Consider the following 24,354-nt stretch of genomic DNA (forward strand, 5'->3'; position numbering starts at 1 on the left):
GCCCGCACGTGCTTTGGCACCGTGGCCAGCAGCGACACGCGCAGAAAGCTCAGCTTTCCCGTGCTGGGAGCTGGTTGGGGGCGGGGGGAGGAGCAGGCGCGGCAGGCGGGGAACCGGACAGGGGTGGGGACGGGGACGTCGCCCCGCCGGTGCCGGTGCCGGTGCCGCTCCCCGCCGCGGGACCGGGGCAGAGGCGGGCGGGGGAGGGGGCACAGCGCCCCCTGGCGGCTCCGCCGCCCAATGACAGCGCTGGGGGGGGGAGGGGGGGATTGAAGGCTTCGCCGGCGCGCGGGGGTGACGTCAGTCGGGCGGCCGTCGGCGCGGAGCAGCCGCCATGGGGAAGAGCCGGTCGCGAGCGGCGAAGGCGGCGAGTGTGTTCCGCATCGCTCGCAGCGGCGCCGTCAAGGCCAAGGCCAAGGGCAAGGCGCGGCCCGTCACCTCCGGGCTGAAGCAAGTGAGTGGCGCGGGGGAGGGGGGCGCCGGGCGGGAGGAGGCTTGCCCGGGGAGCGGCGTGGTAGCATTCCACCGGAAGGCCTCGGTCCCGCCGGGTCGCCCGTAGGCCCCGCGGCCGCTTCGGCGGGGTTGGCTCCGCTCCGGGCTGGTGCGGCCTTTCCTCCTCTTAGGCCTCTTCTGCGGGGCGCGGGGAGCGGTCGTGACTGACCGAATAGGGCTGTTTTATGGACAGTGTTACGAAATTGCAAAGTACACAATTTCCACCTGAAAATGTGGCTTATATGTTGATGTCATCATCTTCAGAAAGAGAAGCACAAACAGTTTATTTGACTTATCTCCTGCAAGCATCTGACACATAAGACTTCAAGTTGTTCTGCTTGCGGGGTGTCATTTAGAATCTGATAGCATCTCAGTATGTCCTGGGGAGCCTGGTGCTAAAGACATCAGTTATTTAATGAGCTTACATTTACTTATATAGTTATGTTTACGCTTGCAGCGTCACCGATGGTGTAATTCAGGGTACAGTTTAACCAAATGGCTTGATCCAAACCACCAGGCAGAGATACTGCAAGGGGAAGTCCTGCTCCTCCCGGTCACGTTCCTGACCCCAGCCTCCCTTACCAGGCTCTGGGCTCTGTTCCCACAGCTTGCCTTGATGCTGGCTTGGGAACTCATTGCGTACTAGGCGATTCAACTTGCTAAACCAGCAGCAAAAGCAATTAAAAATGCATGTTGCATTTTTCTTTGCTGGGTTGATGAGTTGAACAAACTTAATTATGAATCAGTGCAAAGAGAAACATTGGGGCGGGGGGGAAGAATCAGAAAGGTTGGAACCTTTTCTGATCCAGAAGCTGCTTATTTGTCTCAGTTGTAGAGTAAAACTGTGTCAGTGAGATGCACTGAACAGATCTAAGAGCACACACTAGCATATGTTTTACTCTTAATTCCTCTTTTTCCCCTTCTGACGCCATAGATGGACTGAGAAGCTCCGCAGACCCTTCTGTGAGCTGATTTAACACACTAAAGCAATGGAAAAGTAAACAAGCAAAAATAATCTGCCATTTTCATGTCTGGAGAGCACCACAGCCCAGAGGAAGGAGAGAGTGGGTCCTGTGGCTGGGAGCGATGGAGGGGAAGAGGGTTGGGGGTGATCTAAGCAAGAGTTTTCCTCTTGATAGCAGCAAGTCATTATACAGCAACTTCTCCTCAAACCCTGCCTCCAGCCTGAGCTGTGTGATCTGCTGAGCTGGTCCCTCTAGAAGGGTGTCTGATAATAAAAGCAGAAAGTTAGTGGCTTATTGTTCCCATTAGATTTAGCTGCAGTCTGCTGGGCAAACAGAGTTAAACAGCAGCTCTAATAAAAGGCCCTTTCAGATTTTCTCCTGGAAGCTAAAGCCACTTGACAAGTTAATCTCATAGACAGGAACGTAACAAACTTTGGAAATAAACAGGGAGCCCCCAAACAATTTCATATTGCTGGTGTTGCATCTCCACTTAGTCGAGAGAGTTCTGTATAATAAAGGGAGAAACAGGTTTAAAAACATATTCATGAAAAGTCAGTAGCTTATTAGGAGTAAAATTTTATTCTGTGTGTTTGAAGCTGTATTCTTTAATTCATTAAGCCTTTGGAGATTTATTTATCATTAAGCAGTATAGGAAAATGCTCAGAAAATTTGTTAAAATAGGTTTATTCTTTAATAGATAAAAGCCCATTATAATTATTAAAACAACTTTTGATATAGGTACACATGCTAGCTACAGAGCCTCTTTCTACAGAGGAGTCCTGCCAGAGTAGCTGAGGATATCAGCTATTAAAACTGACTGGATCCTTTCAACACCCCTCTGAAGCTGGAAAACAGTAACAAGCCCCAATGGGAAACCTAAGCTCTTTGTAAATTGCATTGCCCACTGTCCCACCCACTCTGATTTGAGCTAGGAGCTGAGTCCGTATTGCCCGAGTCACCATCCCGGTTTTATGAATTAAACTGCTAATCTGAATAGGCTTGTTTTATCAGCCTCTTGCCACTGCTTTCTTACTGCTGGTTCTCTTGGTTACTCACTTAGAATAAATGGAATTATTGTTAATGTACACATGCTCTGAAATTATGGAAGCTTTAAAAGGAAAATGAATACGTGTAACAGCTCACAATTTGCTTCTGCCTATGTAAATTGCCGAGAGGTAAATTACAGGGGTAGCCTTTGGAACAGCAGTAGGTATCCTGAAATTTGGGGTTGCCTGAAGAAGTATGAGCGTGCTTCTGGAACATTTGCAATGTAATAGGCCATTATCTGGCTACAATCCTGTTCCAAGCTTGGTGCTTCAGAAGCAATAGGTGCTAGGGCTGAGATCAGCTGAACTTTAATTTGATGCAGTGGTGAAAGAGTTGATAGCCCCACACATCCACCCTGCTCCGCTGCGACAGAGCACAGCACACGTCCGTATCTTAGCTCTTCCCCTTTGAAAGCAAGCATCTTTGCTGAAATAATTTACAAAGGCAGACTTGGGCTAGTAAGTGAGGCTGATGTGTCCAGGGCTACAGCCACAGAAGTTTCATTAAATAACATAGCAAAATCTGATAGACGTCGTTGGCCAGACCTACCATATGAAGAAGTAGGAATGCAAGGTGGGATGCTGAAAGGCAAACTATAGGAAGAAATTCAAAATGGTAAGATCATTTACAAATGAAGAAAGGAGCCCTCCCTGGAATTCCACTCCAGCTAAGAGGAGCTGGGGGCGGCATAGCAGGGCCCATCCACAGCCTGGCTTTTGTTTTCCCTGTGTTCTGTTTCTGGATCACTGTGGGCTCCCTTTCCAATAGAACAAGCTTAACTGCTTTCATAACTTTCAGTTTATTAGAACATTAGTAGTACATGACTAGATGATATAATTAAGTAATAGATAAACTCAAGCTTAAAAACATATCTTCCAAAATTGCTTTTTAGTAGGTATGCATATAACACTGCCTGTGTAATAGTTGTACAAAAATGATGCAATTTCACATGCCAGTGGAATTTCAGTTGAAAATACCAATGTGTGTATTTTTTTCCCCTCCCAGATAAACATTAGAAATGCTGAGAAAGTTAACACAATAAATAAAGCATTCGCTGAAGTTCAAAAAGAAGTACAGCAGCTATCAAAAGGCACTGCAGCAGAACCTCAGAAAAGCCATCAGGTAATTTCCCTTTGTAAAAATCTGAGGAGGTAAATGAAAGGAAAATGCGTGTTCAAAGCATTATATTCAGACTCTAAGACTGCAGGCAATTCATGCAGTTGCTTTAAAGCTATAAACCCAGCTTTATTAATTTCAGTTGTGTGGTAATGTTGAAATCTGGTTAGCATATTCAAGTGCTATATAACTACTAAAGTCAAGAGAGAAGAGGGTGGGCAGCCAAGCTGGAGCATGCTTCCAAAACATATTTTTACATTATGTTCTAGCTGGTTTTTAATTGATTTTTTTTTAAAGTTAATTCTAGCTCCAGCCCCTTGATTTGAGACTTATGCCTCAACATGAGTAGACACAGAAAGTAAGGCTGAACCTTGCAGTTCCCTACCTGAAGCACTTGATAGTGCTTTGAACTAAACAGCTGTCTCTTTCTGTTCCTGATTCCTGAGCCTTCATGTTCCCTCATCAGAAGTACCAACACCTGAAACAGCAATTTCTGTACTTGAGCTCTTGCCTGTAGCACTTAAGGTTCAAGACAGCGTTTCACTTGTCTTCGTCTACATATTAAACAGGGCTACCTGCAGTCTTGAGCAAGAAATAATTCACAGAATTTAATTGCAGACAAGCTCCTCCGTAAAAACTCTTTATGCTGACTCTTCCTGATGTACTGGGCATGGTTTGGGGATGGAGAGAAAGCAGTGAGCCAGGATGAAGTACAGATGAATCTATCCTGGCTGTTGGGGGAAATGGACATGAGTTGAGTTTTATTTACTGTGCCTGGGGTCATCAAGTTTCTGTATGGCTGGGAGCGACAGAATGAGCGTCAAATACCTTCAGGAGAGGCTGAGGGAAAAATGAAACGTAGGCGATGGTGCTGCCAGCACAGGATGAGGCTGAGCAAGGGTTTCAAGGCAGTTGGTGCCAGTGGCCCTGTCCCTGCTGGTTTGCTATTGCACACAGCCAGGAATTTGGACTATACCACTGCTCATGTGCTGGTAGGGCTATACATGACGTAATGTTGAATTTAATCACTCAGGCTGTAATAGTATTTTCTTCGAAGCTGCAAAATCATGCTGTCAAGAGCATTTCCTGAACTAAAAGCTGAGCCTACTTCCAGTGGGCCATGTATGTTATGTTACTGGCATGATCCTTCGTTCTTCTCCTGAAGCATAAAGTATTGACTACTTATCTGTCAAGTTTAGTGAATCCTGTTACTCCCCCAAATTATTGAATTATGACTGCAAAATTAGCCTAAATTAAATACATAAAGACAAACTAATTTTCCAGACAACAGGTATTTATTTACTCTGCTTGAAAATAAACCCTAAACTAAAAGATACTGCTTTCTACTTCAAACTGTTAACTCATTTTTTTCAGGTTTCCAAACATATGGAAGAGGAACCAGCAAATGTGGATGCTGCCACAAGCCTATTATCTCAGTTGTAATGGACAATGAAAGGATCGCAAGAAATGAAGGTCAAGAACCCTGATGGCTTTGTTTGTACAATTTTATTAAAAAAATCTTGTTAATATACAAGTATTGGCACACTTTAATACAAACTACAAACAGACCTTTCCTATCATCTAGGAAAGTGGAATGTCAGAAGTCAGTGTGAGAAACTTAAAGTGCTAAAACAGAAGGCACTTCACAAAATTGGTTCACTGAAACAATTTAGCATAACTCAAGTTGATATCCTTCACTTTACAGCTTGGCAGTGAAAGCTTCAAAATTGATTGAAAGGTTAAAAAAAAATAGAAAGCTTCTTGGCAGTAAAGCTTCAGAGAAAATGCTGTTAACTGTGAGCAAGAAGCCTAATCATTTTTTTAAAAAAATGATCAAACGGCTATAAAGCATTTTCACTTTTCTTACTAAAGAAAACTCCAAATAATTGGATTACACAGAGGACACTCAGGTGAAAAAACGTGCCAGAATTTTTGATAAAAGCCCTTTTTTCTGGTTGTTGAATTTGTTTTGTGAAGTCATTAAAGGAAGCAAAAGGAAATATACTCCCAGAGTCAGTGAACTAAGTTGTTATACATTCATTATTCAAATACTTAGGTTATGAAGAAGTCTAGAATGTTATAGTTAGAGGTAGATAAGTAGTCTGGTTGACACAATATCTAATAATTTAGTATCTGCACATCAAAGAGATCACAGACTCCTTCATTATCATCCAGGTTAAAGTTGTAGTCATCTCCGGGAGTAGGAGAGAGTCGTAAGAGAGGAAAAACTGTAAAGCAGGAATAGTTTAGTTTAAATTAAAACACTTGTGGAATATTAGCCCTATCTCATAATTCAGTATGTTTGTCATCACCAGTATCAGGGTTAGTCTTAATAATTAAAATAGTCTTGATAATCTGACAAGCATGCTAGAGTACATATTGTGAACACCTATACTGCCTTCAAACTAAGGCAGTGACATCCCTATTTCAGTGAATTTGCTGGAATGGAGCAATAGCTGTGGAATATGGACTTAATCTCTCCTTCTGCAAAGGAGCTCCTGAGCAGCTTTTGAAACTTTCATCAGCGAGCCATCAATTATATTTATATTCCTTTGTCTTGTTACAGTATAGCATACATCAGCCTTCAAATATTTATCATTTTAAGTAAGGAAGTTACCATTATCCCTATTTTACAGATGAAAAATGGAGGCTAGCAGTTTCCCTGTGCACTGCATTTCAAGCATGGACTTGAAGCTGTCTTTGGGGAGAGAACGCAAGAAGAGATGCCTCAGCCCTCGTGCTGCGCCTCAGGAATGCTAACCTCGTGCAGATGAGCTGGGCATGCTGTACCTGCTCTAAAAGTGGAGACTGTTTCCATTTAAGCAATGTATTGGCACATTCACATAATCCCATGTTGCCCCTCGGATCTTATAGTTACATGGTTCTTTCTGGATAAGCCCTGAGGTTGTCTGCTTGAAGGGCAGATATTAGTAGAGGCTATTCACAGCAACATATTTAGAGGGCAAGAGGAAGAACAGCAGCTGAGTTCTCCTCTTTGCCTGGCACCTTCATGAGACAGAGCAGACAGGCAGGGACCATGTGAACTCAGTATCTGTGGTTCAGTTCTGCACTTGTGTGGCCACCAAGGTGCAAGAGCAGAAATGTGTGACATTTGTTCTGTGAGCGTGCCACAGCTGGCCATGTATCAGTCAGCGTGCAGGCATGTAAGTATGTTCTGAAATGTTTACTCAAAGCTCCTGCAGGAAGCCTGAGGCAGAACAGAATTAAACCAGATTTTTTAAGGGAGCACTCTAGTCATCAGCCTGTTCTTTCTTCCTGAATTAAGGACTGGTGGGTTATTCATGCATGTAAGTGCTTGCTGGATTAAGGCTTTTGTATTTTGATTGTTAAATAAAATTGTTGCAGGGAATGGAAAGGGGAGCAAAGACAAGAATGACAGAGAGGAGGCAGTACAGGGGAAGGAAGTAGTTTCATACTGACTCTTGGCATCAGATTTAACAGACACCTACCAAGAGTGCTGCTCGCACAAAACCCGTGCTGCTACTTGTGATTATTAGACAAGTAAAGATGCTAAATACTTACCGTCAGAAGACATGAGTTCATCAATAATATCCCCGCTGATATTTCCTGTGAAAGACAGGAGCATGTGTTTATGGAAGTCAACACATTCTCTGCATTAAAACACTGAATTGCAAAGTACATTACGGCTCACGTGCAGTGTAGGAGCTATGGAGATAGCACGCCATGTATACATAAAATATATTCAGCTTTGTATCCCTCAGTTTTTCTTGATACATTTCTCCCACTGATCCCTTACAACCCTAGAGCCACGTATAATATGAAGCTTATTTGGTGGCAGAGAAAGGTATTTTGCTCAAAATGAGTTTGCTACTGAGAGCTGGCACAGTTGCTTCATTAGGAGACGAATAAAGGCCGGTCATTTCCTCTGTGGGAAAAGTGCTCATCTTTCCCTCTGTGTAACTTAGCGGTAGCTTGGTCACAAAGGATGGCTCAGGAAATTAATAAAAACATTTAAACAGTAACTGCTTCTTCCTACCTGCGGGCTCCTCCATCTTTGCTATGTCAAATGAGTTTGGCTTGAGAATACAGTTAACGTCCAGGGGCAGCAAGCCCTGGTAGTCATTTGAGCTAGCAGTAGCTTGGGCAACATCTCCTGAAAGGCTGGGGTACAACACCGGCTCTGTAAGGCTGGAGTAAGGAGCTGCTGGGGTTGTGCTGTTCTGCTGCACGCTGCCGTCTACAAAGACAGAAAGGCACGTTATAAAGTCTGTGACGGTAAAAGGGAAGATAAAAGGCCTGCACCCGGCTTTGTCTTTTGAGGAGAGCACGGCCAATGTCTGGGATGAGGTTAGAGGAGTCTCCCCCTTCCAAAGTTACAGGCATAATATCATCAGGGTCCCTCAGAAATGCAGTCTGTAACACTGACAGCATTTTCTTGAGTCTTTTCATATTACCCTACTATTATTATGAAAAAAATACCTGATATTCAGGCAGTCTCTCACTGTGGCTATGTGGAAGAAGATAAGTGGCCTTGTGGCACAAAAGCTGGAACTGGCGCCTGTATTATCTGTCTCATTAAAAGGTACATGTTCAAATCATACACTCCTTCAGAGGTTGGCAATTTCATTCCATACTGCATTCTGGAGAAGCACCTCAGAATAATTAACAGGATCACATCCAAAACCTGTTCGGTATAAGATGATAAGCTACAAGGGAAGAATCTGTTTCACCAGACAGAAGAGGAAAAGGCTTCTCTGTAACCTCCTGAGAGCTGTTAGTAAGCCCTTGGGGTAGTTTCTTAACAGACAGCTGCTACGCTATGCAAATTCTTGATCTTGCCTTTATCTACCACCTTTTCTAACAGTTTCTCCTTTCCCTCCAGTTCCCTTCTTCCCCCACCCATCTGAGGTAGGAAAAACCCTGGACCCACCTGATGGCGTGTCCACAGCTGATGTTTGCGGTAACTCCTGTCCTTCGTTCAGATCGTGCTGTTCTGGTGGGTTTTGAGGAGCTGTAGCAGGTTTAAGGGGAGTCACTGGAGCTGCAGGTTGAGATGGAGGCTGTGCGAGGTCATCAGGCGGAGGAACTGGAAACACCATGGGCTTGGAGGAGCTTGATTCTTTATTTATAAGCAGCACATGGATAGGTCCTGAACTACTTTTAAGATTGATCTGGTATTTCTTCTGTCCGTTCTGTCCCTGTAAAGGTGGTATATTATGAAAAAGTTACCATTCCTTGAGAACTTGGAACGTTACAAAATGTAACAGTAACTGAATAGTTATTTCCAACAGAAAGTAATGAAGATGTTTGAACAGAATTCTCACTGATGCACTTTTTACCTCCCAGAAGATAAATACAGCGCTCTTCTAGTTAGATCACTAGGAAGAGCTGATAGTTGGCACAAACTTAGCAAATCATACTCAGGAAAAAATATTTAATACATGTGATCTAATAATTAAAAAAACCAACCCAAACCAGATTGCAAACCTGTAGTGTATTTACCTGACCACGACACCGTTACAGAGGGCACAAATACACAATTCTAAATAGACAATTCTTTGAGGTGCTTAACTAAACCTTGAATTGAAGTTACATGAGACTTATAGCAGGGCTATATCTTATCAATAACAATGATAAATAATGATTTCTGTACATTTACGTTTCTTCCTTTTAAATGGAGCTTCAGAATGATCCTGGTTGGGACCAAGTATCCTAAACCAGTTGGATATCTCACCCAGACTGAGTGAACAGAGCATCACCAGTCTGTAGAAACAATTTCTTCTATGATTTGCCAGGCCACCTTCTGGCATGTGACTTCAGCAATACAGCTAGTCCTAGCTGTCTCTAGCACAGTCTCAATGAGACCGCTGACCGCACAGTGGCTAATTCAGCAACAGGTTTTCAGCAAGTATGTTCTAGAAAAAATGAGGATGAGAAAAGTGGGACAGGAGCCTTGGGGAAGGGGAACCAAAGCAAAAACATCCAATTTGAACTTGGTGATGAAGAATAAGATCAGCTGGTTCAGTCCTCAACAAAAAGCCAAAAAAACCCCAAACCCCAACATCCCAGCTGCTAACTTTGGTCCCACAGAGACCCTTACCATTGCCTGAGCTGATTTCAGCAGACATGGACAAAGATAGTACCACTGATCAGCTTCATGGTTCTAGCTTTGGATGCTCTTATGATAACAGACTGTGCTTATCCTCACTAAAAATAGCTTGTGAAATTTCTTAGGTGAATTTGAGCCTTCTACAAGCATAGTGGCTATCATGCTTCATACAATGCTCTCTCCCAACTATGTAAACCCTATTTAAAACAGAGCACTGCAATAAAAAAAATATTAAAGATGGACAGAGGTAAGTAATTTGGCCTTCTACTTTAATCTTGCCCATTTAAGTCTTTTGGCTAAAGCAAGACTGCAGTTTGTTTCTCTACCCAGTCTAGTACTATAAGGCTAAATCTACAACTAAACCACAGAATGGAACCACAGAATGGAACCACAGAATGGAACCACAGAATGGAACCACAGAATGGAACCACAGAATGGAACCACAGAATGGAACCACAGAATGGAACCACAGAATGGAACCACAGAATGGAACCACAGAATGGTCTGGGTTGGAAGGGGCCTTAAAGATCATCTAGCTCCAACCCCCCTGCCATGGGCAGGGACACCCTCCACTACACCACGTTGCCCAAAGCCCCATCCAACCTGGCCTTGAACACTTCTGGGGATGGGGCATCCACAACATCTCTGGGCAACCTGTGCCAATGCCCCACCACCCTCACAGTGAAGAATTTTTTCCTCATATCTGATCTAAATCTACCCTCTTTCAGCTTAAAGCCATTCCCCCTTGTCCTGTCACTCCATGCCCTTGTAAACAGTCCCACTCCAGCTTTCCTGTAGGCCCCCTTCAGGTACTGGAAGGCTGCTATAAGGTCTCCCTGGAACCTTCTCTTCTCCAGGCTGAACAACCCCAAGTCTCCCAGGCTGTCTTTGTAGAAGAGGTGCTCCAGCCCTCTGATCATCTTCCTGGCCCTCCTCTGGACTTGCTCCAACAGCTCCATGTCCTTCTTATGTTGGGCCCCCCAGAGCTGGATGCAGTACTCCAGGTGGGGTCTCATGAGAGCAGAGTAGAGGGGCAGAATCACCTCCCTTGACCTGCTGGTCCCGCTTCTTTTGATGCGGCTCAGGATACAGTTGGCTTTCTGGGCTGCAAGCGCACACAAATCTAAAAGGCTTTTTTGTAAGAGATCTGTTTTAACAAATCACAGAGAAATCTGACACATAGAACTCACTGCTGATACATTCTCAGGAGAATTCATGACAATTATGCCTAATTTGGAAAGTTGCAACATTTAAAAGCAAGAGAGAAGAAGAGAGGGCAAAGAAACCCACTATTACATCTTGTTTTTAATAGAGGACAGAGTTACCATTAGTCTATCTAGGTGTACAAAACCTACTTTTTCCCACCCAGCCTCTCCCTTCTCAGCTGAAGCCATCTTAATTCTTAATTTTTTTCCCGTCTTGCACACAGACAGAGATAAATCCTCCACTCTAACATAGCTCTTCTTTTCCACTATCCCTCTAGAACACTTAGGTAAACAAGAAACCAGTACATACCATTTCAGGTATAGGTACTTCTAACTGTGTACCACAAGGTGCTTGAATTGCTAGAAGTGTGTCTCCTGGTGAAATAGCAATTTTTAAAAAAGTGTTAAGTGTGCATATTTTTCTTAAGTCTTACATGGTATCCACTCAAATGAGATACGGTAATTCTCTAGTGTCACTTAAAATACTGCATAGTTCTAGCATAAATAAACTTGGGGTGGGACTTGCATAGTCCCTATAAGATCCAAGTATATCCTATAATATAAATCACAGAATTCAAATCTTAGACAACAGCTGCAAGAACCTTTTCTTGCAGCAGTACAAGATTTACCACTTCCTTTACCTGTTTGTTACTGTCCCCAGATCTCCTAGTTGTATATGTAACGTGAGGTGAAAATATTTAACTAGTTTCTTTTTCAGCTAACACAGTTCTCTGGTCCAGCTCACTTTATGCCTCTGAGGAATGGTGGTAGTAGAGAGATTTAACAGAAGGAAGAAAAGGTCCTAATGATCATCTTCAGTGCCAGCACTTCCCAGTGTCTAAGCTCACAGCTTCTGCAGCATGTACAACTGGGACATAACAGATGGCTATCAAACTCACCTGTAGCTTACTACGCACACTAAAATGTATTGGTTAAAATCAGGAAATCACAATTACATCAACAGCACTGGCACAACCTGCCTTACACTGCGGGTCACTCACCTACCTGCACATCATTTCCCCTTTGTCCATAACTTGGAGTAATGCTTTTCTTTCTCTCCTTCCTAAGAGATACTTACATGAAGTACTATGTGACTGGCATACTAAGTGCCTCCACATTTTGTAACGTCTAACTTTTTTTAATCACAGCTTTTTTTTGTTAAACTCTGCAGTAGTTGTCTAATCTTGCATTTTTATTCAAAAACAAACCCAACCTTCCTTGTGGCAAAGAAGGGATGGTTCTAGACCTAAATGGAGACTGAACAACAATCTTCCCTTGGGTGCCCCAGGATCAAGAGAGGATGTCAAGGGAAGTAACTTCTGCCAGGAATTCTTGGCAATTTCTTCAAACCTCCTGTACAGAAGGAATCCTTTTGATGTAGCAGCAATGCCCCATCATTGAACTTCAGTTGGCTCTACTTATACAGCATCATCAGGAGCTCCCTCTGGCCAAAGCTGCTGCCAGAAAATTTTAGGAAATTCGGACCTGCCTGGTCTTTCTGGTGGGCTGGACCAACAGGCCCTGTCCCTGGTTCCATTAACAGCCCGAGGCAAGCTGCTGCAAAGTATGAATACAGAAAGAGACATCCAAAAACAGTCCTCCGAAAACAGCTGAGCTTCCATTCCATACAGTCTGTGACTACAACTAGAAAATGCCAGAACTTGCTGGTCACTAACATTACGAGAAACATCTACTTACTACTGATCACTACTGAATACTTCTAAATTCAAAATACTTAAAGGGGAAAAAGCAGGTTAGTTAGCAAGTTAGCGTTCAAGAGGAAGATCAGGAAATCCCTCACTTTAAGAAATACAGCCTAGCAGCAACTTACCATTGAAGCAGTTGCAGATATCTTCATGAGTGACATATGAAAATGTAATTTATGTCAAGGAAGATTTTTCTTAAAGCAACACAAAACTGATATTTGTTGCCCTTTAAAAGAAGTTTGTCCAAACTCAGCCTAAACTATAAACTTATTGCTGCTACTCAGAGGTGTAATCAAGGCATGTTTTTTGGCTTTCAGGATGGCTAGTTAAGAATAAAGAGAGTTCTGTCTTTTAAAGAAAAAAACCAGAAAATATCTATATCTGTGAAGAAAATACAAAAAGGAAAAAGTTGCATAGCTAGAATGAGAAGAGATTCTTCTAAAAAAGAGAGCATGTAAAATCTTGGTTTGAAGTATACCATTTACCTCACCAACTTGACAGTACAGAACTCAACTACGTATCAGGACTTCCCAGAATCACACAAAAATACTGCCAGAGGGGACTTGAGAGTTCATCTGCCATCCCATTCCTCTGCCGCAAGGTAGAATCAACTGTTAAGACATTCCAGGCAGACGTTTGTCTGCCCTCCAGAAAACCTCCAGTGATGGATGTTCCACCACCTCCTTGGGGGGTCAGTTCCAGTGCTAGCTCTCCCAAAGGAAAGCTTCTCCTAATGTCTAACTTCAATTTCCTTTTTACAAAATCCATTTTACAGCAACAGTTTCTGTAGCACAACTGCAAGCAATTTTTAAGTACTTATCACTGGTACTATAGATAAGAAGGGCACTTTTCTGCTCCAAATCTCAGCTATTTTGCTCAGTATCTTGCAAGACAGCGAAACACATGGTTACAAGAAGTGTAGCAGGAACTCCCTGCTCATGGGGTATTTACACACAGGATGTTTTTCTAGGTCCAAACCCAACAAGCTTCAGAACTTTACCAACTCAATTTGTCCTTGGGTGATAGCTTTATCTTTTCAAGAGCAGGAAGCAACAAAAGAAAAAAAAAAAAAAAAAAAAGACTCATGTAAAGCACTGCTAAGTAAGTATAAATTCAAGCACTGGAAAGCAATACAATTCATTTAAAATAAGACACCGGGATTATACCATGGACTTAAAAATTACTGCCATATATATATATATATATGCTACATTATTTTCAGGTTACCAATCATACAGTCACAGAGGTTAAAAAGTCATGTAAAAAGATTTACATTTTCTTTCTTTTTGAACCTAAGCCAGAAAAAAAATATTAGCCTTTCTTTACTTCTGGATAAAATGGACTACATTATGCTTTACCTATTACCTACACTTTAACTGTTGTTTTAATTCTAGTTCCAAGATGCACACAATTCATTTAAAAGGATATTGGTGGTTTGTAGAATCATCCATTACATTCTTGATGCTTTGCTGAAGCCACAGTTTCTGCTGATCCAATTCTTTTTCTTTTAGCTCTAGATCTTCAATTTCAGCTTCCAGATACCTCAGCCTGTCTATGACTTCTTTTGTATTGCAGCCAGCACCTACACCTCTTAAAAAGGCATAAGGGTTCATGAAACAACCAGAAGTGAAAATCTGAAGCAAACACGCAAAGATAATTTCCTAAGACTACTTTCAACATTTTGAAAATCTACTAATATTCAATATGAAGGAAACGAATGTTTATCCTCCCAGCAGTGTTTTTAACAGAAAAATGAAAATTCTTAACTTCAAATCAAATTTCAAATTCACCTTTACCTATTTTCTTTTGGAATGCAGCTTTTTCTGCATTGGAGCTGGCTTGTAGGCCCTTTCTCCTTCCCCTCTAACTCTCAGTTCGAGCTTTCACCTTCAATGACCCAAGAGACAATAGGCATGGACTACAGGAGGGTAGGTAGGTGGAGACAGTTTCCCAATACCCTTCCCAGATTCATCTAGAGTAAATTTTTCAACTACAAGTGCTAGTTATAAAGTAGCAATACAAGTTTTCCCCAAGTGTCTCTCCTGTATGCTTTAAACTTGATTTTATGTATCAAAGATGCAAGTTAAAGGAAAGACAACGTTCATTTGCAACTTTAATTCCAAAATGTCATATTGCTCACTGATGAGCATAACATTAATTTTATGGTGTCATATCTAGTCAGGAGAAGTCGAAAGAGGCAATTTTTGTTGAGCACGTAAACATCTGCAGAATTGACATGGCTTACTTCCACTGAATGCTGTTTTTTGACTTCTTCTCAATGAGATCAATCCCCTCCAAAACGTTGGTGATATCATAGATCCTTCTCTTCTGCCTCACAGCAAGGGTATCAGCAGCCTGTCAAGAGACGAACAAGTATCAGCAACTTGCAATGCTGAGGGCAAAAGACAGTTAAGCTGTTCCGTTGGAAAAATGCCAACTAGCATCATTCTGAAGGGAGAAGGTTCAGCTCTTCAAGAGCCAGATGTTCAATCATGAATTAAAAAGTTCAGCACCTGCATGTAGAACTACCAAGCACGCTGAGAGCAGTCACATCTCTGAAGGCCAGCAGGTCTACCCCCGTCAGAGAGGAGAGTTCACGTGTGTTCCATAGACCGTGTTCGGCATTTGGAGCACCTGCTATTCAACTGCATGGAAGAGCCTGCAATGCTCTTTTTGGAAGGTAGGAAAAAGTGAGGAAGGCAGACAGCAACACCCTGCAGTGCTGCAAGCCTCTGAAGCCAACGACGTATTAAGTTTATCATCCCTTCCGCTGACACTCGAGGTATTGCAGCCTTTGTTTGGATTAAACTGTGCTGGGATACGAAACGACAGGGCTGTGATTTCACCAAGTGGCTGAAGGAAAGCTGCAATACTTCAAGCCAACATTGTCCTCTAACATTTCACTGCGAGAATTCACCTTGCAGCCTACCTGGGCTCGCTCAATCTGCCACACTGAGCACTAAGAGCCATGTCACAGCCCCCAGGACCTTGGCACGGCTCATAGGGATGCTCGCCACTGTCACACTATCACTTTTACGTTACAGGTAGCTAGGCTGCGTGTCTGCGTGCTGTCACAGCTTGTCACTCAAAGCAAAGCAGAGTGTCAGGCAGAGGAAACAGTCTGCTTCATGCCATAATTCTCACCATGGTGGCTTTTATGTACCTGATGCAAAGACTTAACATAAAATAAAGCAAACTTGAGCTAGTCATGCCTTCCACACCCTCCTCTCTTTGATGCTGTAAAGTGGCTCAAGTTCGAAGAATAGTAGCCAAAAGGAGAGAAAGCAAAGAGGAGTGTGACTAACTACTCGGTACACTCAGATACAATGATTACAAGGGATTATATGTATTAAACAGATTGAAAGAATAAAAAAAAAAAAAAAAAAGGAAGAAAGGTAAAGAGAAGGATAGCTGGCAAAGACTTCTGCATCCCAAATTTCAACTAATGCATAAAGCCAACTAACTTCCAGTACTGGCACATAATGATTTATTTCAGTTTGTCCAACAATCTATTAAATTAACGCTTTTAGTGAAGTAGCCTATATGAAGAGTACAACCCGTGACAACCACAAACAGGAAGGCTAACCAAATCCATTTTATAGCAAAGTCCATATAACTCCTTTTACAGTATTTTCTGAACCATAAACAACCTCACTAATCTTCCAAGGAAATGACACTTTCCTATTAGAAAGTTAATTACTAGGACATAGTAGTCCAATTTATACTGGTTAATGTTTTGCTAGTGAAGTAAAATTACTGGAAGAAATGAAAGAAGAATGGAGATAAAAAACCCAACTCTTACTACCATGAAGTATAAACACTGCTCTCTTTGACAGTGATGTACCTACTAAACAGCATTTCTACTGATACTGTTACCAACATTTATCTTTTGCATGGTTTTCCGTAGCACTCTGTTAAAATCTGTTCCTACCTAACAAAACAAAATACATACAAATACACAGAAAGTGCACACTTTAGCTCTCTCCAAGGCAACAAGCTTTTCAATCACTTGTATCACCAGGTACACACCAGCTACCTTAGCCTGCTAGTTTTGCCACATGCATACACACTGCTTACAACGATTGCAAGAGAAGCCTTCCAAAGCTAGGAAGTGACAAAGTTGATGCCACCTGCGCAACATTTAATCAACACCCTGTGTATCTCACAGTCTCCAGAGGCACAATTTCTACGAGGTCTCTACATTATTCAGTGCAAGGAATGCACAGCACACACTTAATCAGCTGTTATTCTGATTAATTACTTTCTGCTTCTTTGACATTACTCAACACATGGACCTAGGCCTTAGTCTACCACTCATGGTTTGAATGATGAAGAAACTGGTCTGGAGACAGATTTCATTACCTCATTAGATTTTCAAAAATTCCTGTCTGTACAATATATAAAAGCTTTACTAATCTTAATGTATTTTCAAACCAAAAGTTAAAGACTAAAAAAAAGTCACTAATTTTGAGTGCCCACCTTCAGATGTTTCAAAGCTGGAGTGGTCTCAGTACTCTAAATTCTATTGCATTTCGTATGCTCAAAGCAGAGCTCCCGTTAACACCAGCAATGGAGATTCACTACTACTGCAAACCAGGCTCCAGAACCCCAGGTTAGGGACTGAGAAAATGAAGGACACAGTTACATACGTATTTGGCTTGACTAGCACTGTTTATAATTCAATCACAGCTACAAAGTCCCACTACTTAGAACAAGAATTCCAACAATGAAATCAAACTGGGGCCGGTCTGGGAAGTTTAATCCAGACATTCACTTACCTTCTGGTGCTGGTCTTATAACCTAATTATCTTCTCAAAATTTTATGGGGTGTTTCACAGATATTTTAAAAAACAATTGAAAAGTTCCTCCCCAACACTCTAACAGTTACCAGTGTAACACCTTCTGGTAGGCACGTGTCTCAGAATTTAAATTCAGGCATTTGGTTCCTCCACACAAACCATGCCCTAATGACTTCAATAATTAGAAGAGCCTCCTGAGACTTTTAAATAAATCTCCTGTTGTCAAAAACACTCTTAAAACTCATCACTTCTCAGCCTATGTCAAATGGTCGAAGCAGATCCAGGCAGCACAAGAAAGGTAAGATGGTTGGATGTAGCTTCCACATTCCTTCCTCTGAAACATTTGTATTTGGAGTTCCTTCATAAAATCTTTTTAATGTAAAACTGCTACACTCTAGTCATACCGTCTAGTATCTCCTCATACTTTGAATATGCACGTATCCAAGAAAAGCACTGTCACACAGACAGGTTCTGAATTGGAATAAAAACGCCTAAGCACAGTGCTTCGCTTCTGGTGCATTCAGATTGTGCAATTTCTGGAATATAGAAAACGTGCTGCTCAGCGCGGTTTCAGTTGCAGGTATGCATACACACACAGAACTCTGCCCAGAAATAAAAAAAAAAAAAAAAAAAAAAAAGAGACAACCACAAAAAGGATAATGAAGAGCTCGGGTGCATTCTCACGCAACTACTTCTTTGCTCCCTGTGAGCTGACAAAAGGCAGTGGGAATTATCAGCTGCACATTCACCGCATTAGCACTGAAGAGCAGAGGAATTCGCTAGAGCACCGTGGCAGGGTCATAACTGAGCAGTTTAGCAACACAGAAGGGCCAGCAATGCTTGCTTGCTCTCCATGTATCAAAGGAAAGAGGTCCTGCACCTTCCAGACTGAGCCTGTAACAGACGACAACACCTTCTCCCCAGAGGACTGTCAGTGGGAATTTTAAACTGAACAGCGTGCTTGGGACAACAGACGACAACACCTTCTCCCCAGAGGACTGTCAGTGGGAATTTTAAACTGAACAGCGTGCTTGGGAACCTGTACGTAAAACTGCTGAATATCCCTGCGTCCATAAAGGTTATGGGAATGTAAAACTTAATAGATACGTTTTTCTTCTTCTGTGGAATAGGGCAAACATAAGGCAGTTGCTATTTGCTCCCGATCAATACATTTCTAAAGTTAGTAGCAAACAGGTAGATTTCAGAGTACCTGATGTTTTGCACTGATGATCAGAAACGCTACTTAACTGTCAGTACAGCAGGGACAGCATTCTGCTATAAACCAAGCCCATTTAAGAAATCCAGGCAGAAGCAACTGTATGCTACTGAAGAGAAAGAATACACCATGTTTTGGGAGTCATTTCAGTGGCTTACCCCATATTCACTCATCTTGCTCTTTTTCTCTCTTCCTTGCAATTTGTGGGTTGCTGCATATAGGAACTTTGTTTCCTTTCCTTTTCATCTCATCCGTTAATGTTTTAGGCTTATTTCTATAGCTAGATTTGTTTATACAGGGTTATTCAGGGACAGTTATGCAATTATTCGAGAATAGCTCTTTGATTTTGAAGCGAGCACTGCAGAATTCAAATTCCAAGTAAAGAAAATCGTCACTTCTACTCTCACGAGTTGTTAGATGTTAGTGAAGTGTCCAGCGCTAAAACATTTCCAAAAAAAGTTCAGCACACAGAACTCGTGGCAACAGTGACCACACACAGGACAATGCATCACTACTGCTTCACGATGGCTCAGCACATGCGTCCCAAAGTATCCTCTTACAGACTGCTTAACTATAACCATAATCATAGATGTATCCAAAAATCACCAGGAAACGTCCTAAAGAACAGCTTTTCACTCTCAATTGCTAAATCACAAAGCCAGGTGTACACTTAATGTTTCCAAATTGTATTTTCTTCATAGTGCGCTGCTGGTTTTGCTACAGAAATACTAATCAGCGGCATGACATCAGATGGTCAATACCTGTCAGCAGGGAGACACCTGAAGATGTTCACTGCATGAATCATTTCTTGGAACTCTCTATTCTGTTTCAAGACTGTCCTGTTCTTCAGTTCCCTGAGCGCACCGACATAATGCACATGCTGGTTTTCATTTTTCCTTAGATATGTGGCTTATTTATGAGAAATACCAGTTACAGAAATGTGCTTTCTGACTCATTGTTTATGAAAGTACCAACGATTTATTCACTTTGGTTAGTATTTACTTCCAACAAACGGTATCTTGTAATTCAGAAACCAGTCTCCAATAGTGTGGAGCAGAAACGTCTATGACTTGTTGCAATGCCCGCTTACTTTTCCCTCGCTATCAACCCTTCCGCTCCCTCTGGGTAGATACCCTCCTCACAAAAGGGAATGAGAAATGTCACCCTATCCCTCTACACAGCCCAACTTTACTGTTCAAATCCATCCTCTTTGGCTCTTTAAGCCAAGCTTTTTGGCCTGATGTCTTACAAACTGAGTATGCTTTGCTTCTCAAACTGACCTGGAAGATGTCACAGCACATGACAGGTAATAACGTAAGCTGCACAACAATCCCCAAGATACGGGCCGCTTAGTTCCATTTTACTAAAGAAAGAGGCAGTTAAATACAAAGAAGTTAATCAATCTGTACAGACCGCAACGTAACTAAAGGGGGAGTATAAAACCTATCCAGTGTCCTTCCTAGGTGACCCTGAAGTTTCTCTAGCCACTGTACCACCACTCAAGTGCTTGCTCTCTGGGCAGGGACGCACAAAAAAGCTGTGAGAACACCGCTCACCTCCCACAGCCCACTAAGAATAATCAACAAATAAAGTCAGTTCTCCAGAAAGGACTCAAGTAACCAAAGAGCCCAGCCAGCCTCTTACAGCACTTTGCTTTGCTCCGCAGTTTGCTGAGGGCCTTGACCAGCCACGTAAAACACGCTTTCGCCTCGACGCACCGCGCACCCCGACAGCTGAGCAGAGCCCCAGCCCCTCGGCCAGCGCGCTCCAGGGAACCGGCGAGCAGGACACTGCACCAAGAGTCCCTCCTGAAACAGAGCAACCTCCCGGCGTGACCACCTGGCGCCAGGTGGGCTCATCCTGGGGCTTCGCCGGCGGAGTCCTCCCGCGGCCGCCATCCAACGCCTTCACGCCTCAGAGGCGGTGGCAGGCTGCAGGAGTGAGTGAAGATGGTTCGCCACCCACTCCACCAATTAAGCATCTTTCATACATATAAAAAAGTACTAAAAAGGCGACGGTCTGTGTTTCAACGTCGTCTTCCCTTTGCTAAAGGGACATCGAGGGGGATGGGTGAGAAACAGTTTTAAATAATGGCCTGTACACTGAGTCAGTGCAGAGAACAAAAAATATATAGGAAAAAAACCCAACCCACTGAGCTGCAGTTTGTGCACGGTAACCATTCTAACCTCTTAAAAAACAAGAGTCGGGACGCGTATTTTAGCCGGCCGCGGCGGCTGTCACCCATCACCGGGCAGCCGCGGCCCGTCAGCGGCCGGGGCACCCCCCGCCGCTCGGGGAGGATGGGAGGGAGGGAGCGGGCGGCCCGGCCCGGCCCCTGCGCTGCGCCGCCCTCCCTGCAGCGCGGTGGGGCTGTGCGCGCCGGCGAGGCCCGGCAGTGCCGCAGGCGCCATCCCCCCCCCCGCTCCGCGGGCAGGCCGCCGCCATGGCGCCGCCACCCCGCCCCGCCCTCGCACCGCTTTGAGGTCCAGCACGCCGTCCTTGGCCTCCTGCAGCAGCGACACGAACTTGGTGGTCAGCAGCCCCAGGCTCTTCTCGTGGCGGCTGCTGCCGCCGCCGCCGGCCGCCTCGGCCGCCGCGGCCATGCCGCCAGCGGGGCCGCCCCGCCGCGCCACGTGTCGCGACCGCTGCAACGGCCCGAGCCCGGAACGGAGCCCCGGCCCGACGGCTGCGGCGGGAGGGGCGGCGCCGCAGGAAGTGACGCCGCCGCCGTTGCTTGGACACCGGCATGTTTCGGCTGCGGGGGGCGAGGAGCTGCCCGCGGAGAACGGGCCGTGCCCGCCCCTCGGGGCAGGGGACGGGTCCGGTCGAGGGCCCGTCCCCCGGGGGAGGCCGGCGGGGTGGCGCTCCTCTGCGCTGCGGCCGCCAGAGCCGCGGCGGGACGGGCGGCCCCGCGGCGAGCGGGAGAGGAGTTACGCTGGGCTGGCGCGGCCGGCCCCGGCTTTTGCTCGGGCTTCCCCAGTGCGGGTGGCGCAGGCCAGCGGCCGCCTCAGGAGGGGACGGCTGGGGCGTCGGCCCGCGACCTGAGGGCTTGATGGGCTCCGGCAAGCTTGCCTTTCCCCTACACGATAGCTCCTTGTCGCTCGTTTGACCGTTTGCGTTTGATATAAAAACAATTAGATTAATTATAAGCTATGTTCTCGCATCTCCCGAGGCCAGACGCCGGACACACTGATGGTCTGGTGAGAGGTACTGAGAATTTCAGAAGCTTACCCCGTCCCTTGCACTGGTGTCCAAATATACTCGGCCTTCACCTCCATTCAACTACGCTGCTTTCCTTCAGTTACCATCAGATTAAAGTAGAGAAGCATTAAAGTCCTCATAGCGTAAGAGAAAAGACCCTGGGATACACCACGCACAGGCAGGGGAGCGCATTATGAAGGGCCATGGCACATTCAGTGACATTCAGTGCCGTGTCACGTAGGAGCCGTGCCTTCATAGGTAATGGCGTGTTCAGGGCAATGCACGCATGGGAGCAAGCCGGTATGCGCTTTCTCTGGACCTTGAATCATGTTCCTCCTGGTCTCGGGTAACACAGGAATTTCCTGACTGATTGCACGTTCAATATTGATTTAAGTAGATCCATTATCTTGTCTAGAAATGAAAATGAAACAATCTAATAATGGAATTGGTTTAAAATTGTCATGATTAATGCAGGAGAACATGCCTTATGCCTGACAAGGTCAGGGTCTGCATTTCTTTTTTTTAAATTATTATTTTATACCTTTCAGTAACATCAGGCTGAAATTTATCCTTGTGAATAGGGAAATTTGGCACAGCTGTGACCTAGACAATATTTTTAGTATTTTATCATTTTGAAGGTAGAAGTCATTTAAATATCCATTTAAAAGCTCTAAGGAAACCAAGGAAGCATAAAGAGGGAAATGATGCCAAAGGTAGCATTAGCCGCAAGAAAAACAAACTATCCAAACACTACTAACGCGTGCGTGTACCCAAGTACCACAGTATGAGATTTCTCAGCCAAGAGCAAGGATTAGAAAGAACTTATGTTTAAAACAGTAACAACTTCCTATGATGAAATCAGAAAACAGTTTCAGAATGAAATTTTGGAGGAAAATCTCTTAGCCAATATTAATAATTTGAATCAGGGTAAGTTCTTTTACATTCCTGGTGCATTCCAGGTATTCAATTACTGCACCCAAAGTGTAGCTTGGTTAAATAGTAAGCAAAGAAAAAAGTGCCAAGGAAACACTTGATAAACATGACAGAAAAGCACTGCAAAGTGCTGCAACCTCTCTGCATCAGCGACATCTGTTGAAATACCATAGAACAGCTTTTCAGGTGAGTATTTCCTCATGTAAGGTGGCTTCTGAAGAAGCAGGAGCATGCAGAGCACAAGGTGAGAATGAAAAGTCATTTTCTTCTGCACTTCGGTAACATTGATGTATTTGTATCAGGGAATCAAGAGATCACTGGGATGCTAGTAGACCAATAAATTAGGCTAATTTTAAACTTCACAGCAAAATTTACTAGACTGGCATTCATTAACCCTATTGTGCTAAGAGTTGGTTCTTACACCTTGCTAACCATTACTTCCATGTATTCATTTTTACATATTACCAACGGTTAGCACAGATTCAAAGGAGTCAGTCCTTACAGCTATATCCCACCTTAGCTGAGAGTACACAGTACCATGGAGTGATGGCTCCTCTTTGGCGCTGATGGCTCCACTCCTCGGTGTCTCCAGGGCCAGGTGCAGGAACTCTGCTGCAGGGAGCCAGAGCCAAAGCAGACAATCTACTTTCTGCCCCCTCCCACAGAGCTGGGATCTTGCCCTTTTATAAGACAGTGCAATCTCTAGCTGCTTTCCCAGGCCACTGCAGGTGCCTTATTCAGCTGTTGGGCTGGTTTTTTATTTTGCTTTGCTGCTGCTTGCTTGCTTAAAGCGAAAGCAGTCTGTTCCCAGCTCTCAAGGCTATGCTTTGCCAAAAGACCAGTCACTGACCATCTGTGAGTTGTTTTTGCTGCTGTGGCCTCTGCTTTCAACTCGTGCCTGTGTTTCCAAGGCCTCTGTTACATCCCACATTTAAGCAGCACCTCATAACAAGCGGCAGCTGGTATCAAGCTCTGGTTTGCACAGCAAGTTCTCATAACAAGTTGGTAAGCCCGACAGGCTCGCAGAGTTAGCCAAAGGCCAGGGGCCTTTCACTAGCGCTAGTACTTTCACAGGGCTGCTGGGCACAGAAACGCACACACAGTTACAACACGCCACGGTGCTTACGCCCTGGTTCTGAACAAGGTGACAGCAGACTCCGCTTTGTGGCCTCTGTCCTCACGGGAGCAACAGGACACTGCTGTAGCTACTGCAAGGTGCAAGGGGGAAGGAATAGCTCCACCTGGTGTACCAACAAATAACCGATTTTACTACTTACTGTTTTACTTAACTAGTGCAGCATTAAACACTTCAGAGTATGGTGAAGTACCAGCACAGTTTAGGATCTTCGGAGAACAAGCAAAGGAAATAAATGCCCGAGTACAGTGGAGATGGTCAAGTCTCCATCATGAAAGTAATATAACAATCATCTTAACATAAGGCTTATGAGTAGCTTCCATAAGAAGCTGTTAGTTTATTATCTCCTATTTTTCAAAAGCCTGGGAGGAAACGTATTGCTATAGAGAACCAAAATACCCTACCAAAAAAAGCTAATATAATGCATAACACAAGTAATGCATTCTTC

General features: G+C 44.0%; 2 protein-coding genes across 3 annotated transcripts; one reads left to right on the forward strand and one right to left on the reverse strand.

Annotated features, from left to right (window-relative positions):
• The first annotated feature begins 182 nt into the window (after positions 1–182).
• On the forward strand, positions 183–7,620 carry RBIS (ribosomal biogenesis factor). Of its 2 annotated transcripts, XM_054817457.1 has the most exons (4): positions 294–454; positions 3,510–3,626; positions 4,995–5,093; positions 6,257–7,620. In XM_054817457.1, exons 1-3 carry the CDS (start codon positions 335–337, stop codon positions 5,061–5,063), a joined length of 306 nt encoding a protein of 101 aa, XP_054673432.1. In that variant the 5' UTR covers positions 294–334; the 3' UTR covers positions 5,064–5,093; positions 6,257–7,620. The 2 variants fall into 2 exon arrangements, with proteins under 2 accessions (XP_054673433.1, XP_054673432.1); XM_054817458.1 differs by having other exon boundaries at positions 183–454; positions 4,995–7,620.
• Positions 5,710–21,354, reverse strand: E2F5 (E2F transcription factor 5). The gene is made up of 9 exons (XM_054817456.1): positions 21,112–21,354; positions 14,868–14,977; positions 14,049–14,212; positions 12,748–12,789; positions 11,227–11,291; positions 8,533–8,800; positions 7,639–7,839; positions 7,164–7,208; positions 5,710–5,848 (listed from the first exon to the last, which is right to left on the reverse strand). Exons 1-9 carry the CDS (start codon positions 21,238–21,240, stop codon positions 5,739–5,741), a joined length of 1,134 nt encoding a protein of 377 aa, XP_054673431.1. The 5' UTR covers positions 21,241–21,354; the 3' UTR covers positions 5,710–5,738.
• Between the last annotated feature and the right edge of the window lie 3,000 nt (positions 21,355–24,354).

Source organism: Grus americana, chromosome 2 (assembly GCF_028858705.1).
Source record: "Grus americana isolate bGruAme1 chromosome 2, bGruAme1.mat, whole genome shotgun sequence".
In the NCBI taxonomy this organism is placed as follows: Eukaryota; Metazoa; Chordata; class Aves; order Gruiformes; family Gruidae; genus Grus; species Grus americana.

Coding starts and splice junctions, on each gene's coding strand:
- RBIS (XM_054817458.1), top strand. CDS start 335: ATGGGGAAGAGCCGGTCGCGAGCGGCGAAGGCGGCGAGTGTGTTCCGC. Junction 455..3,509: donor TCACCTCCGGGCTGAAGCAA/GTGAGTGGCGCG, acceptor TTCCCCTCCCAG/ATAAACATTAGAAATGCTGA. Junction 3,627..4,994: donor AACCTCAGAAAAGCCATCAG/GTAATTTCCCTT, acceptor CATTTTTTTCAG/GTTTCCAAACATATGGAAGA.
- E2F5 (XM_054817456.1), bottom strand. CDS start 21,240: ATGGCCGCGGCGGCCGAGGCGGCCGGCGGCGGCGGCAGCAGCCGCCAC. Junction 7,840..8,532: donor AGCTGTGGACACGCCATCAG/GTGGGTCCAGGG, acceptor CTGTCTTTGTAG/ACGGCAGCGTGCAGCAGAAC. Junction 7,209..7,638: donor AAAGATGGAGGAGCCCGCAG/GTAGGAAGAAGC, acceptor TGTCTTTCACAG/GAAATATCAGCGGGGATATT.